Here is an 18,598-nt window from a genome sequence, read left to right as displayed (position 1 = left end):
TCTTCAGCCAGTACTTGGACACATTTCCACTGATCTGTAAAGGTCTTCTGGTTGAGATGTTCACAACACACTAGAAGATGGGCATGAGGTCTTCTTAGTCAGTAGCACAGATGGTGAAAGTATAGAGTGGCGTCTTGAGGATCACTAGACACAGGTTCAATAGGTCTTGAATTCATGATTGGCCACTACCTCTGCCATCAAAGTGGTAATGGTAAGTATTCCATGAGTTAGAGCTCTACCCTTCATGTCCTATCAGGCATGGAGTCTAAGATCCTTCTCGCTGTGCCAATCATGCGTTCCCACGCGCCGCCCATATGGGACGCGTGTGGCGGGTTTGAAGCGCCAGACAGTACTGTTCTCTAACATGTAATTCGCGAATTTAGGTTCATCCACGTTGATTGGTCTGAAAACCCATGTCTTCTGTAGATCCTACGAAGTGTTAGATTCCATTATCAGAGCGAAACTCGCGTGACAGGTCCGCGAATAGAGAAGAACCGGCGTAAGGCGTTAATAAAAGATGATGATGACATCTCTTCAATAACCTCTATATGAACACAGCTCTTGTCACAAGACAGGTAAAAAGCACAGCCCAACGTTTAGACAGTGCAGCAGTGCCCCCTCTAGTGCGTCCTGGAAGTAATGCTCCATGGGCCAAAAACGTCTACACCTAACATACGTAAATGGCGCACATGGGCTCAAGTCTATCAGGCGGAAGATCTGCCATTTGCTGATGACTAATATTTCCCGCGAAGTCGATGACATTTCATACATGCTTGGAGGATTGAGGAAATCAAACGTTTGGCGCCGGTCACCCAGTAACCTCCTGATCGTACAGCACCCTCGGTCAGATGCCTACCCTGGTGACGGACCTCTGCATGAAAGTGTTCGATAAGAAGTCGAGCCACATGATGTTTACCTGGCACTATAATTGAGATTTCGCTCATCCAAAGAAAAGTTTTTGAAACGGTTGAGACGACCACCAAATTCGAAGAATGCCGACCTGGTCCAGAATCGGTGTTAAGGATGAGATGCTGCTATTACTAGGTACTGCCTTTGATTCCCTGAGACACTGTAATTCCTCATTGTAGACCTGTGTCCTGAAAACATCTTTGAGGATGAAAAAATCCGAGACTTTTCAATAAGTTCTGGGGTGACCTGTCTGGTTTGTCCCCACGGACGGGTTTTTTTCCTGATGATTGCAAGGGACTTGAGGTAAGCGATGCCTCTTACCAATGATATTACAAGTAGAGAAATGTTTTGATCCGTTCAGCTCCCAATACAAAGTGATGGGGAAGATGAGGTCTTGAGGACCTGGACTTCTGGTCTAACCTCTAGGTCATGTGTCGGTTGAACAAGTGGATATCTTTCAGTCTCAGACGTACTCCTTTCCTCAGTCAAGACACTTGTTTCATTGAGCCAACATACTTTCCTGCAGATCACAAGCATTTACACATCTAGTTCCTTCATCAGCAGGGTAACTTTCAGAAGGAATGTGACTCCACTGTGTTGGTTTCGTAAAGCTGAGGATCCTGTCCACCCGATTGCCTACATAAACGTAGAACCGTCCTAACTCTGTTTGTGTAGCAATCCAAGCACTACCATGGCAGATCTGAATAAACAGTTGGGCAGTGTGAAGATTCAGGTGGAATGTCCCAATTGGCGGCATTTAAATAGTACGACCAAGCTCTGTCCTCTAAGACCCGCTGCACAGAAGCTCGATGGCGCGGTATTGTAATGTCACATGTTTGTGGGTGCTGGTCTTTTGCCTAACCCAACAAGAAGCTCATACCTGATGTCTGATGGCTGCTGGTCTGAAGGAAGGCCACTTGCTGCTACAGCATCATTTTGAGGCGTCAGAGAATATGCAAACCTTCTTCGACCAAATCCTGATTAAATGAGCACCGAGGCAAAGTATTTGTCTAGGGACAGAACATGCGTCAATGAGTCGTCCTCGAAGGTGAATTGGCACATGCTTCCCATTCTCGTCTTTTCGTTCCTCTGGTAGAGGCTCGTCCCATTTGGGTAGATTAGAGTCACCACAAGATCTCGGAAAAGCAGTCCTTTCCTCGCATGAATACACAGTGTAAGCTTGTCAAATCCTATGGGGACAATAGATACCGTTTATAATACGATAAAAGACATCTATTTTGTGTAAGCCCTTATTTTCAGTGACACCCCGCACTACAACATAAAAGAGGTTCTGATGCTCATATTCCAGTGCAACCCTAGACTTCTCTGTACTAGGCGTGCCATTCTGTTGTAAGATCCAATATCTCTAAAAATCTCTCATCCTATTGTCATCAGGCTTGAAATTGCTTTCAAAACGTCTTCAGATATGGAAGCAATTTTGTAGAAGTCTTAATTCCGACCAATCTCGAGTAAACATTCCTTGGGTTCTCATTATATGAGTGTAAACCGCTGTAGTTGTCATCAGTGGTATATGTAGAGACCATCATCCACGTAGAAATTTCCCATGATAACAAACTCCTGTACGTACCTTGTCGAGAATTCCTCTTGCTGCATTTCTTATACCGAACTAGCAAAACTGCTGGTGATGGCCGAGTTCCCAAAAACATGGGAAGGTCAAGCGATACTCAATCAGAGGGATACAACAGGGGGGGGGTGGGAGAAATGGAGTTGTCTGTGCATAACCAGAAGATTCGAAGAAGTTTACTGTGTGTCGCCTGGACTAACTTAAAAGCAATAGAACATTTGTTCTACAACAGCCATAACCTGCAACTTGGAGTCCCTTTCGAAACCTGAGAGAAACACAACCAAGTAAACTGTTAGTGATGATCTGGAGACCGTTCCTTAGTCAACACTGTGTTGAGAGTAAAGGCATTATTTTACCTTTGCAGAGGATGTCCCAAAACACAGTGCTGATCTTGATTTGTGGCTTTTTAGTGATTGTATATTCCACACAGCGGTAAGTACCATCGTCTCTTCATCTGAATGCAAGAATCTTGGTGCAAATTCTAGTCATGTCCCTTATCCAAGTACATTTAGACATGAATTCCAACAAATGATGAAAGGTTTACCGCTGATCTCTAACGGAGACCAGTGGTATCCAGTAAGTCCATTGCTGCTCCGAAGGCTCTGGTCACGATTATCAGGCATAACGCGGAACGGATCTGGCCTTACCGTTAGAGTTGCTTCCCACTGACCATGACTGTTTTTTCTAAACCAAGTGTTCCCTCACACACAGGGAGACTTTTTTTAGTCCTCAATCGAGATGGCCAGTGCTTAAACGTCGTGGTATAGAGATCTTTGCAAACAACGGTGAAGGTGGTTTTTCCTGGGAATTTGTCTCCCACTTATGAAATAAAAACATTTAAGGACCAGGTTTCCATCAATGATGGCCGTCCATCAGACGAGGGTATGTACCTTATTTCGTAGAGAAATATATAATGACTGGTGGTACCATAGGCCCAGACCTACTACTCCCAATAAATAACCCAACCAATGGTGAGAAGTTGTCCGAGTAAGTTCCCCTGTCCATGGGTCCTAACCCCTATGGTCCCGAATGACATGAAGCGCAGAAGGCATTACGCGTCCTATAAACATCAAGATTATCTGCGTTGTGAATCTAATGGGTTGAATGATGGATGGAGCAATTGCCCTGCAAAAGGGAAATGAACTCGATCTGCCTCAGTGCGTAGGGATTTCCATTCCGGTCTATTATTCTGGGATATTTGATCCACATACCAGTGAGTGACTGGAATGTTAATGTATGAAAACGACTCCATCTACTGACTCCACCCACGTATCCCTTGTGCTATCTCCCAGAGACAAGGAATTAACACCAGAACAGGACGCCCATGGATAGTAACTCTGTAATATTGACCGTTTTCCTATCCAAAACAGTCGAAAAATGGCAAGATTTGTCCTAAACTAGCATTACTCTTGTTCATCTAGTACTGCGTATAGACGAATAGCCATGTGTTGGCTCTCCCAATAGGTATATAACATTGACAAGTAACAGTGTTTATTAGAACATGATTTAACCCATCGTCCAGTCGGGGATTTTACAGCACGTAGCGTACATGCAGGGCCTGATTACAGTTTTATATGTCCAGAGACAGAGGTAGAGATAATCTCCCCTCCCAAGTACTGAAATGAAGGATTATTGAGTCAGCCTTCTTATATGGAGGTAATAAGTAGCTGTGCCCGACATCCACCACCAATCTCACACTTCACCGTGACTTATCATTATTTCGGCAGGATTATATTGTCATTATACAACATTTAAAGTCAGTGAAACCATGTTTTTTTTCAAGTAATATCCTTCCCTATCATGTACAGGCCTTGGAATATGAATAAGCGACATGTACTTTCAAGGTGTGACGGGCACCTTCAACCTGTTGGAATAAGGACAAAATGTGTAGTCTGAGGGTTTTTGTTTCTCTGATCATCATTCTAATTACTGGGGGTAGAAACCTACAAATTTCCACTACCGACTACCCTGTAGCACTCTATTTTGTTTTCTGCTAACCTTTGTTAGAGTAGGACTTGAGGAGGGTCCAATTGAAAGTCCAGTGATCATTCATCACTTTTCATCCCATCAGCCCGCTACGAAAACTGTAGAATACACTAAATGGTGGCTAGGAGGATTGTGTTTGAACTTTCTTTGTGTGCCGAAAGGCGCATGTCCCGTCCATTTCCGATGTACGAAACGGATGGAAGTTGTGTATGACTATAGGCTTCACTCCAGCTGAAAGATTCTAAAAGAGCCCAACGGAAGCAGTGTACATGCACGTTTTTTTCCATTAAGGATTAGCAATCTCATTCAGTTAATACAAAAGTTCATATATCTTCAGGATTATCCTTGATAGAATAGCCCTAGGGGAATTGATCTATGCCACCTTTGAAATGACTGTACAACAAGCTCCGGAGAACCATACCTGCATGTCGATCGCTATCCCCAATCATGGTAATTGCTAAAACCTCCTCATCATGGGGAGTGTTGGGCTGCACAAAAACTTAATGCCTAGTTAGGTAGACACTGTTCCCAACCAACTTACTAAAAGAACAAGTTCTTATTCTGTAACAGTGACCTCAAGCTCTCTTAAAATTGGTCTTGAAACTGTGCTTTCCAAAGCATGAATCTTTGTGTTTACATACCTAGAACAGAGTGAAATCTATGACAACAAGATAGCCTTTATTATCAAGAACGTTGGTGAGTTTCCGGTAGTGTCCTTACAACTGCAGTTATCATAATAGCTCAGGTACAAGGTGTGTGGCTCGGATGTTGTTTCAGGTAGAGTCCTCCATAGAGAGATGAAGCGATTAAGAGGAGAATTTGGTATGACAAACAGGTGGTACGTGTGCCCTCCGAGAGGTGTAGATTGTATCTGGATGTCATTATATGATGGTGGTGTAACAAACTTAACACTGAGGGGTTTCCCTTTGCAGTTGAATTGAAAATGAGTACATCCGATAAGAAGCCGGTTGGAAGGGTATGGAGCAGTTGGAACTAAGTGAGTAGGTCATTGGTTGAATAGAAACATGACAGTAAAATTTTACTGAAATCAGTACGCGGAGGGAGGTTCTGTAATGTGTACTGGACATCGGCTTTGATCTGTCCTTGGTTGATGATCTCAGATTTCTGTAGGTTCTCTTGTTTATTTCGCAAATCTCCCCAGAGGAAGGTACATCTGTTTACATGGAACTTCCCGGAGGAAGGTAGTTATTCCTTTCACTGAACTCCCCGGAGGAAGGTATTCGATTCACAGAACTCCCCGGAGGAAGGTATTCGATTCACAGAACTCCCCGGAGGAAGGTAGTTATCCAAAACACAGAACTTCCCGGAGGAAGGTAAAAGACTACAACATTTGAAAATAAAGGCACAATAATACAGATGTACAATGTGTCCTTATAACTACACATGCCTAATTGAAACTTAATCAATCTCATTACCCTCAATACTTTGATAACTATACACATAATTGACTAGAGATAAATTACCTGGATTTCCTATTTGACAATATTTCTATATATGAACACAATATATATGCATTCACCTTCAGACAGAATGTCTCTAAGTACATTATTTATAGTAAATTGTTATCTATAATAAAGTTTGCCTAGTAAGACATTTCGTCCCATGTATACACATGTAATTATAAGAGGACGAATTGACTAAATCATACCTCGATCAAAAACAGTAATTATATCTATCTAAAAGGCTTATTCACATTATACCTATCTAGTAAACATACTATACATACATCCCATAATACCTCTAATCAACATATGCTATACTAGTGACACGCAGGGTCCTAAAGCACTGAACATGTGCTCCTGCAGACAATACATGATCAATGATAATCAAATGACTAAAAATGGCAAATAAACCATCGTGAAATAATCACAATGACTGAATAATGTTTACAATCATATGGTAGACAAAAATACATATAAACAATATATGGACAGGGAATAAACCTACCCTGTGGGGGACCTAAATTTTCCTTTGATTTAGCCGTGGCCCGGCATGTTGACAACCTGAGTCGAATCTAAATTTAGGCTAGACTAACATCCGGACTGCAAATTCCGGAAAGTTCCGGATTGCAAATAAAATTGTAATAAAATACAAAAGTCTAAATATAGGAACATGACACTCCCCTCCTGATATATCTATATCACTACTTAAACAAAAATGTTATGTTCAATGCAAATAAACTTAGGTAATATCACATAAAAGAATGTCTGAATGATTCTAATACAAGCAAAGAGTATTTCCACATTTGTTCATTCCTTGAAGTCACTCTGGGCTGTTAAGAAACACAACTTCGGTAACTGGTCTAACAAAGTATGTTGTTTTGCCATCTCTGACCACACGGATTTCCACTTTTCGCACTAATTTGTCTTCACTTATGAACACACGGTTAACAACTGCAAGAGCCCATTCCATGCGCGCGACACTCCGATCCTTCATAAGAACGATGTCCCCTTCTTGAAGATTCCTCTGCGGTTTCTGCCATTTGGTACGCGTCTGCAAGTTGAGGAGGTACTCTCTCCGCCATTTCTTCCAAAACTCTTCAGCCAGTACTTGGACACATTTCCACTGATGTCTGTAAAGGTCTTTCTGGTTGAGATGTTCACAACACACTGAAGATGGGCATGAGGTCTTCTGAGTCAGTAGCATAGATGGTGAAAGTACAGTGGCGTCTTGAGGATCACTAGACACAGGTGCAATAGGTCTTGAATTCATGATGGCCACTACCTCTGCCATCAAAGTGGTAAGTATTTCATGAGTTAGAGCTCTACCCTTCATGTCTATCAGCATGGAGTCTAAGATCCTTCTCGCTGTGCCAATCATGCGTTCCCACGCGCCGCCCATATGGGACGCGTGTGGCGGGTTGAAGCGCCAGACAGTACTGTTCTCTAACATGTAATTCGCGAATTTAGGTTCATCCACGTTGATTGTCTGAAAACCCATGTCTTCTGTAGATCCTACGAAGTTAGTTCCATTATCAGAGCGAAACTCGCGTACAGGTCCGCGAATAGAGAAGAACCGGCGTAAGGCGTTAATAAAAGATGATGATGACATCTCTTCAATAACCTCTATATGAACAGATCTTGTCATAAGACAGGTAAAAAGCACAGCCCATCGTTTAGACAGTGCAGTGCCCCCTCTAGTGCGTCTGGAAGTAATGCTCCATGGGCCGAAAACGTCTACACCTACATACGTAAATGGCGCACATGGCTCAAGTCTATCAGGCGGAAGATCTGCCATTTGCTGATGACTAAGTTTCCCGCGAAGTCGATGACATTTCATACATGCTTGGAGGATTGAGGAAATCAAACGTTTGGCGCCGGTCACCCAGTAACCTCCTGATCGTACAGCACCCTCTGTCAGATGCCTACCCTGGTGACGGACCTCTGCATGAAAGTGTTCGATAAGAAGTCGAGCCACATGATGTTTACCTGGCACTATAATTGGATTTCGCTCTTCCAAAGACAAGTTTGAACGGTTGAGACGACCACCAACTCGAAGAATGCCGTCCTGGTCCAGAATCGGTGTTAAGGATGAGATGCTGCTATTACTAGGTACTGCCTTTGATTCCCTGAGACACCGTAATTTCTCATTGTAGACCTGTTCCTGAACATCTTTGAGGATGAAAATCCGAGACTTTTCAATAAGTTCTGGGGTGACCTGTCTGGTTCGTCCCACGGACGGGTTTTTCCTGATGATTGCAAGGGACTTGAGGTAAGCGATGCCTCTTACCAATGATTTCCAAGTAGAGAAATGTTTGATCCGTTCAGCTCCAATACAAAGTGATGGGGAAGATGAGGTCTTGAGGACCTGGACTTCTGGTCTAACCTCTAGGTCATGTGTCGGTTGAACAAGTGGATATCTTTAGTCTCAGACGTACTCCTTTCCTCAGTCAAGACACTTGTTCCATTGAGCCACATACTTTCCTGCAGATCACAAGCATTTACACATCTAGTTCCTTCATCAGCAGGGTTACTTTCAGAAGGAATGTGACTCCACTGTGTTGGTTTCGTAAAGCTGAGGATCCTGTCCACCCGATTGCCTATATAAACGTAGAACCGTCTAACTCTGTTGTGTAGATATCCAAGCACTACCATGCTGTCTGAATAAAAGTGCATGTTTTCAGATGGAATGTCCAATTGCTCATTTATAGTACGACCAAGCTCTGTCGCTAAGACCGCTGCACAAAGCTCGAGGTGCGGTGTTGTATGTCCATGTTGTGGTGCTGTCTTTGCCTTTCCCAACAAGAAGCTCATACCATGCTGATCGCTGGTCTGAAGGAAGGCCACTGCTGCTACAGCATCTTTTGAGGCGTCTGAGAATATGCAAACCTTCTTCTCCAAATCTTGATAAATGGCACCAGGAAAGTATTGTCTAGGGACAGAACATGCGCATAGTCTCTCGAGGGAATTGCACCATGCTTCCCATTCTTGTCTTCGTTCCTCTGGTAGAGGCTCGTCCCATTTGGGTGATGATCCCACAAGATCTCGGAAAAGCAGTCTTCCTCGCAGAATCACTGGAGCTGCAAATCCTATGGGGTCAAAGATACCGTTGATAATCGATAAAAGACCTCTTTTTGTGTAAGCCTTTTCAGTGACTCCCGCGCTAAACATAAATGAGTCTGATGTCAGATTCCAGTGCAACCCGAGGCTTCTCTGTACTGGCGGGCAGTCTGTTGTAAGATCAAGATCTCTAATATCTCCAGCTATGTCATCTGGCTGGAATGCTTTCAAAACTTCTTGTCAGAATTGGATGCAATTTTGTGAAGTCTAATTCCACCATTCTCGTGTAAACTCCTTTGGGTTCTCTTAATGAGTGATACGGCTGTAGTTGCATCAGGGGTAGATGTAAGACCATCATCCACGTAGAAATTCCTTGATACAAACTCCTGTACGTCCTTGTCAGAATTCTCTGCTGCCTTTCTTAGACCGTACGAGGCAACTGCTGGTGATGGCGAGTTCCCAAAAACATGGGAAGTCATGCGATACTCAATCAGTGGGTTCGAAATGGAGTTGTCGGCATACCAGAAGAATCGTAGAAGGTTACGGTGTTCCTGGACTACTTTAAAGCAGTAGAACATTTGTTCTACATCAGCCATAACTGCAACTGGATCCTTTCGAAACCTGAGTAACACACCAAGTAAACTGTTAGTGAGATCTGGACCGGTCATTAGCACGCTGTTGAGAGAAAGGCCATTTTCCTTTGCAGAGGAGTCAAAAACACAGCGAATCTTGTTTGGCTTTTTAGGATGGTATATTCCAAACAGCGGTAAGTACCATCGCTCTTCTTCTGATGCGAGATCTGGGGCAATTTCTGCATGTCCCTTTTCCAAGACTTTAGACATGAATTCCATCATATGAGAATGTTTACGCTGATCTCTACGGAGACTGGTATCCAGTATCATTGCTCTCCGTAGGCTCTGGGCTAGATTGTCAGGCAATCGCGGACGATCTGGCCTTAACGGTATAGGTGCTTCCCACTGACCATGACTGTTTTTCTTGAAACCCGTGTTCATCACACGCAGGAATTGTTTATCCTCAATCGAGTGGCCAGGCTTATCGTCGTGTTGAGTCTTGGCAAACAACGGGAAGGTGGTTGTTCTGGGATTGTCCTCTTTGAAATCAAAACAGTTAGGACAGGGTTCCATCAATGAGGGTCGTCCATCAACGAGGTCATGTACCTTATTCGTAGTAATATAGGATGTCTGGTGTACCTTGCCCAGACATACTTCTCCAATAATAACCCATCCAAGTTTGAGACGTTGGGCGTATGGTCCGTCCATGGGTCCTATCCTTTGGTCCATGACATGATGCGCAGTAGGCATGTCGCGTCCTATTAACATCAAGATCTCTGCGTTGTGATCTAATGGTTGAATTTGTTGAGCGATTCCCTGCAAATGGGAATGAACTCGAGCTGCTTCAGGAGTAGGGATTTCATTCCGGTTATTCGGGATATTGTCACATTCCAGGAGGACTGGAAGGTTAAGAGAAAACTCTCCATCTATTGACTCCACCACGTATCCTTGGGCTTTCCTCCCAGAGCAAGGAATTACTCCAGAACAGGACGCCATGGTGTACTCTGTATATTGAACGTTTTCTCCAAATCAGTCGAAAAATGCAGTTTTGGCTAAACTAGCATTACTCTGGTCATCTATGACTGCGTATAGACGAATAGCCTTGTGTTGCTCTCCATTAGGATATATTTGACAAATACAGTTTTTGAACATGATTTACCCATTCTTGTCGGATTTTTACACACTTGCGTACAGCAGGCCTGAGTACTGTTATGTTGTCCTGAGACAGTGGTAGAGATATGCTCCCCTCCATGGACTGAAGTAGGATTCTGGGAGTAGTCTTCTATATGGAGTATAGTAGGGTGCCGACTTCCACCACAAATCTCCCACTTCACAGTGACTTTGCAGGATTTCGCTAGATGTTTGTCATTACAACATTTAAAGCAGTAACCATGTTTTTTCAGAATATTCTTCCTATCAGGTACAGGCTTGGATAAGAATAAGCGACAGTCTTTCAAGGTGTGACGGGCACCTTCACCGTGAATATGACATATGTGAGTCGGAGGGTTTTGTTTCTCTACATCAGTCTTTTTACTAGAAACCTTCATATTTCCACTCCTCTTCCCTGTAGCACTCTCTGATACCTTGGTTTGAGTTGACTGAGGTGGGTCCAATTGAAGTCCTGGATCATTCATTCTTTCAGCCATACCCGCTACGAAACTGGAGAAGACACTAAATGGTGGATAGAGGATGTTTTGATCTTTCTTGTGCCTAAAGGCCATGTCCGTCCATTTTCGTTGTACGAACGATGGAAGTTTGTTGACTATAGGCTTCACTCCAGCTGAAGAGTCTAAATGAGCCAACGAAGCAGTGTACATCACGTTTTCCTTTAAGGATTGCATCTCAGTCAGTAAATCAGAAAGTTCATACATCTTCAGATTATCCTTGTTAGATAGCCTAGGGAATTGATCTAGCCTCCTTTGAAATGACTGTACAACAAGCTCCGGAGAACCATACCTGCTGTCGATCCTATCCCATATCTTGGTAAGTGCTAACCTCTCATCATGGGAGTGTGCTGCTCTAAGACTTAATGCCTGTTTAGAGGACTCTGGGCCCAACCATCTTACTAAAAGATCAAGTTCTTCTGTAACAGTGACATCAAGCTCTCTTATAATGTTCTTGAAACTGGCTTTGCAAAGCATGAATCTTTGTGGTTCATCAGAGAACTGAGTGAATCTTGACAACAAAAGATCCTTTTTTATCATGAACTTGGTGAGTTCCGTAGTGTCCTTATAACTGCTGTTAATCATAGCTGGACTAGGTGTGGCTGGATGTTGTTCAGGAGAGCCCCATTGAGATGAAGCGATATGAGGAGAATCTGGGATGACAAACTGTGGTACGTGTGCCTCTAGTGGTGTAGATTGTACTGGAGGTCTTATAGGACGGTGTGTAACAAACTTAACCTGAGGGGTTTCCTTTGGCAGTTGATTTGAAAATGGGAACTCCGATAAAGCCGGTTGGAAGGTTGGAGCAGTTGGACGAAGTGGAGGGCTGGTGAATTGATCAGCTGTAATGTTACTGAAATCAGGAAGCGGAGGGAGGTTCTGTATTGGTTCTGGACTCGGCTGATCTGCCTGGTTGATATCCTTCCCTACAAAATTCACAGTATCGTTTACAAAGGCTTCTGTACGTAGCTGTATCACATGACTATCAAGGCTGTTCTTATCTTCCTCAATTAGTTCCTGTACAGCATGGAGTTCTGCCTCTGCTTCTTTTAGGTCTCTTTTCGATCTAAGTAATTTTCAGACTTATGTCGACTTCAGTTTGTTGTTTTAATACTTTTGCCTCCTTTTCCATAAACTCCATGTTCACCTTTGCTCTTTCATGTTTTAGTCTCTGTTTAGTAAGTATGTAATCAACTGAGGATCTATGAGATCGACTGGAACAAAATGATGTTTGTGACCGTGCCTTGTCTTCCTTTGTTGGAGGGCCTCTGTCTGCGGAATCAATCTTGGAAAGAATACTTTCACGAACAAGTTTGTGACTAGCGAGTTCTCTAAAACTATCTGCTGTTCTTGTCCTCTGAAGAAAATCCATGAATTTGTCTGAAACATCTATGTAGAGAGATTTGTTTACGAGTAATTCTTCTAACAAACCTTCTTCAGCATTTATGATTATCCTATGGATCAAATCATGAATTGTAGCTCCTAATTTCACCAACGTTTTAGAATAGTCTTGAACAACGGCTTGAAACATTGTCTCGCCTTCTGGTGTTAAGTTCCTGGTACGTGTCTCGCTTGCCATACTCATTGTTGTTGATGATGAATTCCTATAGGTCTGGATCGCAGGTCTTTTACTGTGGTGTTTATGACACGACTCAGATTTCTGTAGGTTCACTTGTTTATTTCGCAAATCTCCCCAGAGGAAGGTACATCTGTTTACATTGAACTTCCCGGAGGAAGGTATTCGATTCACAGAACTCCCCGGAGGAAGGTGGTTATCCAAAGCACAGAACTTCCCGGAGGAAGGTAAAAGACTACAATATTTGAAAATAAAGGCACAATAAGACAGATGTACAATGTGTCCTTATAACTATACATGCCTAATTGAAACTTAATCTATCTCAGTACCCTCAATACTTTGATAACTATACACATAATTGACTAGAGATAATAAGTGTAAATAATGAGATATGAGAACAAAATTACACATGTAAATTACCTGGATTTCCTATTTGACAATATTTCTATATATGAACACAATATATATGCATTCACCTTCAGACAGAATGTCTCTAAGTACATTATTTATAGTAAATTGTTATCTATAATAAAGTTTGCCTAGTAAGACATTTCGTCCCATGTATACACATGTAATTATAAGAGGACGAATTGACTAAATCATACCTCGATCAAAACAGTAATTATATCTATCTAAAAGGCTTATTCACATTATACCTATCTAGTAAACATACTATACATACATCCCATAATACCTCTAATCAACATATGCTATACTAGTGACACGCAGGGTCCTAAAGCACTGAACATGTGCTCCTGCAGACGATACATGATCAACGATAATCAAATGACTAAAAATGGCAAATAAACCCTCGTGAAATAATCACAATGACTGAATAATGTTTACAATCATATGGTAGACAAAAATACATATAAACAATATATGGACAGGGAATAAACCTACCCTGTGGGGGACCTAAATTTTCCTTTGATTTAGCCGTGGCCCGGCATGTTGACAACCTGAGTCGAATCTAAAATTAGGCTAGACTAACATCCGGACTGCAGATTCCGGAAAGTTCCGGATTGCAAATAAAATTGTAATAAAATACAAAAGTCTAAATATAGGAACATGACAAGCTAAATAAACATGACTACTATGGAGGTAGGACAGTTTGTTAAAGCGCCATTCCTGGAAGTTCTTTTGCAAGTTAATAAGAAGGATTTACTGTTATTGAGTAAACATTTAGGCCTAGCTATCAAAACTAATTTGAGGAAAACTGAAATTCGGAATGTAATTATAAGATATTTTGTTGACAATGGCAAATGTGACTCTAGTGCATTAGATAATATAGAGGAAACAGTCGCTTCAGAAATCCAAATTAGAGAAATGGAACTTGAACATGAAATGAAAATGAAACAAATAGAGAAAGAAATGTGAGAAAGAGAAATAGAAAAGGAGTTAAGAGAAAAAGAAATAAACAAAGACAAAAAGTTAAGAGATAAAGAAACAGACAAAGAAAGGGAGTTAAGAGAAAATGAAATTGAAAGAGAATCAAAAGAAAAAGAGATCGAGAGAGATCATATGTTAGAACTAGAGAGGCAGATCATTCAAGCTGAAACAGAACTTAGAACTAAAGAATTAGAGCTAGCTTCTCAGGACAGTTCAAGTAATCCAACTTTTAGGGGTTTACAAGGAAACAGAGGTTTTGATGTTAGTAGAAACATCAGGTTAGTTCCTCCTTTTCAAGAGAAAGAAGTTGACAAGTATTTTCTGCATTTTGAGAAAATAGCTGACAGTATGAAATGGCCTGAAGATTAGCTTACAATGCTTCTTCAGAGTGTCTTGATTGGTAAAGCTAGAGACATTTATTCTTCATTGTCTGTACATGACATTTCGAATTACCAAGTGGTCAAGAAAGCTATTTTGAAAGCTTATGAGTTAGTTCCTGAGGCTTACCGCCAGAAATTTCGAAACTCGAAAAAGAAAGATGAACAATCTCATGTAGAATTTGCCAGGGAAAAAGAACAATTATTTAATAGGTGGTTTGATTCTAAAGATATTGATGACGATTTCGGTAAATTGAGGCAATAAACGTTGATGGAGGAGTTTACACGTTGTGTCCACACAAACATAAAAACTCATTTAGATGAGAGAAAAGTTGAAACACTTAGTGAAGTATCTACAATAGCTGATGATTACGCTTTCACCTACAAAGGCTCATTTGTTAAAAACAGTTCTCAAGACAAAAACAGTACCACAGCTACTAGTAAATTTGGTCAGCCTAGGAACCCAACCTTTAGTGGCCCTTCCAACGACAAACCTAAATAAGGTGATAAACTAAGTCTGCTTCTAAAACAGATGATAGGGCAGGTGTGGAGTCTCCTTCTTGTCCTGTTTGTAATTACTGAATGAAAGTAGGACATGTTATGTCTGAATGTTTTTCTCTCCAGCGTAAGGAGCAAAGGCGTAAACATCCAATTCCTTCTGTGTTAGATATGTGAAAGCCTAGTCAGAAACTTGTGATATTGTGGAAGATTCTAAAGTGTCTATTGAGATTAAGAGCTCAGAGTCTGATAGCGCCTTGGAGAAGTACTCTTTCTCATTTCTGAAGGTTTTGTTTCACTTACTAGTGATATCACCAACTTGAAACCTGTGAAGATTTTGAGAGATACTGGGCTTCTCATTCTTTGATATTAGATGGCGTAATGCCTTTGTCTGAGGAGACCTCATGTGGTAGTAGTGTTTTGCTTCAAAGTGTAGAGTTGGATTTGTTAATGTGTATCTCCATTGTGTTTATTTAAAGTCAGACTTGGTAACTGGGCCTGTTACCATTGGCCGGAACTTCCCATAGAGGGCGTGTCGCTTATTTTAGGCAATGACTTGGCTGGAGAGAAAGGTGGATCCGTTAGTGTCCAGTATTCCTTATAAAACAGGTGGTGCTGAGACTACTCAACAGGATTTTCCTGGTATTTTCCCTTCTTGTGCTGTAACTCGTTCAATGAGTAAGAATGTTGCAGTAGTTGAGGATCATTATAGTCCAGGGTTAGGTGACACTTTCTTGGCTCATGATATAGAGGATATCGGGGGAAAATGTGATCTTTTGAGCAATCCTGTAGACTTTGATAGTGATAGGGTTGTTCCTAACAAGTATACTTCTTTGGCTGAAATGATGAGTAAATCATCTTTGTCTAGAGAGGAGCTTATAGTAGAACAGGAAAAAGATCCTGAAATCTCCTTATTGTGTAATCGAGCTTTGTGTGAGGAAGAGGCTGAGAAAGTCCCAGTTTGTTACTTCCGTAGGTCAGGTGTGTTGATGCGCAAGTGGCGCCCCCCTGATGTGTCTCCCAAAGAAGACTGGAAGGTTTTCAATCAAATAGTTGTCCCACCGAGGTATAGGCAACATATTCTGAGTTTGTCTCAGGATGTACCTATGACAGGACATCTAGGTGTGACCAAGACTAATAACAGGATCTTTGATCACTTCTTTTGGCCCAAGCTGAAACGGGATGTGGCTGATTTTTGTAGGTGTTGTCATACTTGTCAGGTGGTGAGAAACCTCATCAGAAAATCCCTGTGGCTCCTTTGCATACCATTCAAGCATTTGAGGAACAATTTAGTAGAGTCATTATAGACTTTGTAGGTCCTCTACCCAAAACTAAGTCTTGGAATGAGTATCTTTTAACTATTATGTGTTCTTCCACACGCTTCCCTGAAGCCATTCCACTCAGGAATATCAAGGCCCCTTACATAGTCAAGGCTTTGGTTAAATTCTTTACACTGGTTGGTCTTCCAAAAGCTGTCCAATCGGACCAAGGTTCGAATTTCATGTCTGGTATTTTTCAACAAGTCATGTACCAAATTCAGATCCAGCAGTATAAGTCAAGTGCTTATCATCCAGAGTTTCATGGTGCTTTAGAACGTTTTCATCAGACATTGAAGAATATGATGATATCTTATTGTTTTGAAAATAAAAGAGATTGGTACGAAGGCATACACATGTTGTTGTTTGGCGTTAGAGAATCTGTACAATAATCTCTTGGCTTCAGTCCCTTTGAACTTGTGTTTGGACACAATGTACGTGGTCCTTTGAAAATTTTGAAAGACAAAATTTTGGACGAAGATTCTACATTGAATCTCTTAGAGTATGTGTCTAACTTTAAGCAAAGGTTGACAAGGGCATGCGAATTGGCAAAAGAAAATTTGGCCGTTACTCAAGCCAAAATGAAAACATGGTATGACAAAGATGCCCGTGCAAGAAGTTCTGATCCAGGTGACAAAATTTTGGCTCTATTACCAATACCGGGTCAGCCTTTGCAAGCTAGCTATTTTGGACCTGATGTTGTTGAGAAAAAGGTAGATGATGTTAACTACATTGTACAAACTCCAGGGAGGCGCAAGATAACTTTTATGTCATGTTAATATGCTTAAGAAATATGTAGATAGAGAAGAGAGCAAGACCTCTCAACCTATTGCTACTTTGGCCTCTGTACCATCACAAAGTGAAAGTACAGCTGATATTTGTAAATTAGACTTAGATGGTGGTGTACAAGATGTAGGTTTAGACTGTGGTGTTAAGTTACGGAACTGAGATGTGCTCGCGAACTTGGACAAGAAACTATGTCATCTATCGGAAAAGGAACGCAATGAACTGAAAGATTTGATAATTGAGTTTAGAATTTGTTTCCGGACACATCAGGCAAAACAGATGTTATATATCACGACGTGGATGTGGGCGATGCGCCACCTGTCAAGCAACATCCTTACCGTGTCAATCCTTTGAAAGAAGATCACTTATAGAAGGAAATTCGATACATGTTGGACAGATATTATTGAACCAAGCAAAAGTGAATGGAGCTCCCCATGTGTTCTGGTGCCAAAGCCAGACATGACATACCGATTCTGTACTGACTTCAGAAAACGATGAAGTGTCAATCACACGCAGGATTACTATACCTGGATACTTACGATGAAGTGTCAATCACAAAGAGAATTACCATACCTGGATACTTACGATGAAGTGTCAATCACACACAGGATTACTTTACCTAGATACTTGCGATAAAGTGTCAATTATACACAAGATTACTATACCTAGATACTTACGATGAGGTGTCAGTCACACACATGATTACTATACCTGGATACTTAAGATGAAGTGTCAATCACACACAGGATTACTATACCTGGATACTTACGATGAAGTGTCAATCACACACAGGATTACTATACCTGGATACTAACGATGAAGTGTCAATCACACACAGGATTACTTTACCTGGATACTAACGATGAAGTGTCAATCACACACAGGATTACTTTACCTAGATACTTGCGATAAAGTGTCAATTATACACAAGATTACTATACCTAGATACTTACGATGAGGTGTCAGTCACACACATGATTACTATACCTGGATACTTAAGATGAAGTGTCAATCTCACACATGATTACTATACCTGGAAACTAACGATGAAGTGTCAATCACACACATGATTACTATAACTGTATACTTACGATGAAGTGTCAATCACACACAGGATTACTATACCTGAATACTTACGATGAAGTGTCAATCACACACAGGATTACTTTATCTGGATACTTACGATGAAGTGTCAGTCACACACAAAATTAGTATACTTGGATACGTAGAATGAAGTGTCAATCACACACATGATTACTATACCTGGATACTTACGATGAAGTGTCAATCACACACATGATTACTATACCTGTATACTTACAATGAAGTGTTAAACACACACAAGATTACTATACCTGGATACTTACGATGAAGTGTCAATCACACACAGGATTACTCTACCTGGATACTTACGATGAAG

The 18,598-nt window shown here is 41.4% G+C and overlaps 2 protein-coding genes across 2 annotated transcripts; both read right to left on the bottom strand.

Annotated features, from left to right (window-relative positions):
• Positions 1-6,763: 6,763 nt before the first annotated feature.
• Positions 6,764-9,111, bottom strand: LOC138313196 (uncharacterized). Its single transcript, XM_069253762.1, has 2 exons — positions 8,379-9,111; positions 6,764-8,268 (listed from the first exon to the last, which is right to left on the bottom strand). The coding sequence occupies exons 1-2, from the start codon at positions 9,109-9,111 to the stop codon at positions 6,764-6,766; spliced, it is 2,238 nt and encodes a 745-aa protein (XP_069109863.1).
• Positions 9,112-9,227: 116 nt separating this feature from the next.
• Positions 9,228-10,568, bottom strand: LOC138313195 (uncharacterized). Its single transcript, XM_069253761.1, has one exon. The coding sequence runs from the start codon at positions 10,566-10,568 to the stop codon at positions 9,228-9,230; it is 1,341 nt and encodes a 446-aa protein (XP_069109862.1).
• Between the last annotated feature and the right edge of the window lie 8,030 nt (positions 10,569-18,598).

The sequence above is a fragment of the Argopecten irradians genome, unplaced genomic scaffold (genome assembly GCF_041381155.1).
Source record: "Argopecten irradians isolate NY unplaced genomic scaffold, Ai_NY scaffold_0612, whole genome shotgun sequence".
NCBI lineage: Eukaryota > Metazoa > Mollusca > Bivalvia > Pectinida > Pectinidae > Argopecten > Argopecten irradians.
Note: the sequence above shows the minus strand (reverse complement) of the source record. Positions and strands in the feature narration are given on the sequence as shown.

Excerpts from the sequence above, each read along its gene's own strand:
- LOC138313196 (XM_069253762.1), bottom strand. The coding sequence starts at position 9,111 with ATGTTTAGCGCGGGAGTCACTGAAAAGGCTTACACAAAAAGAGGTCTT. Across the intron at positions 8,269-8,378 it reads TGTCTTGACTGAGGAAAGGA|CTGAACGGATCAAACATTTC; the intron begins GTACGTCTGAGA and ends TTTGTATTGGAG.
- LOC138313195 (XM_069253761.1), bottom strand. The coding sequence starts at position 10,568 with ATGGCGTCCTGTTCTGGAGTAATTCCTTGCTCTGGGAGGAAAGCCCAA.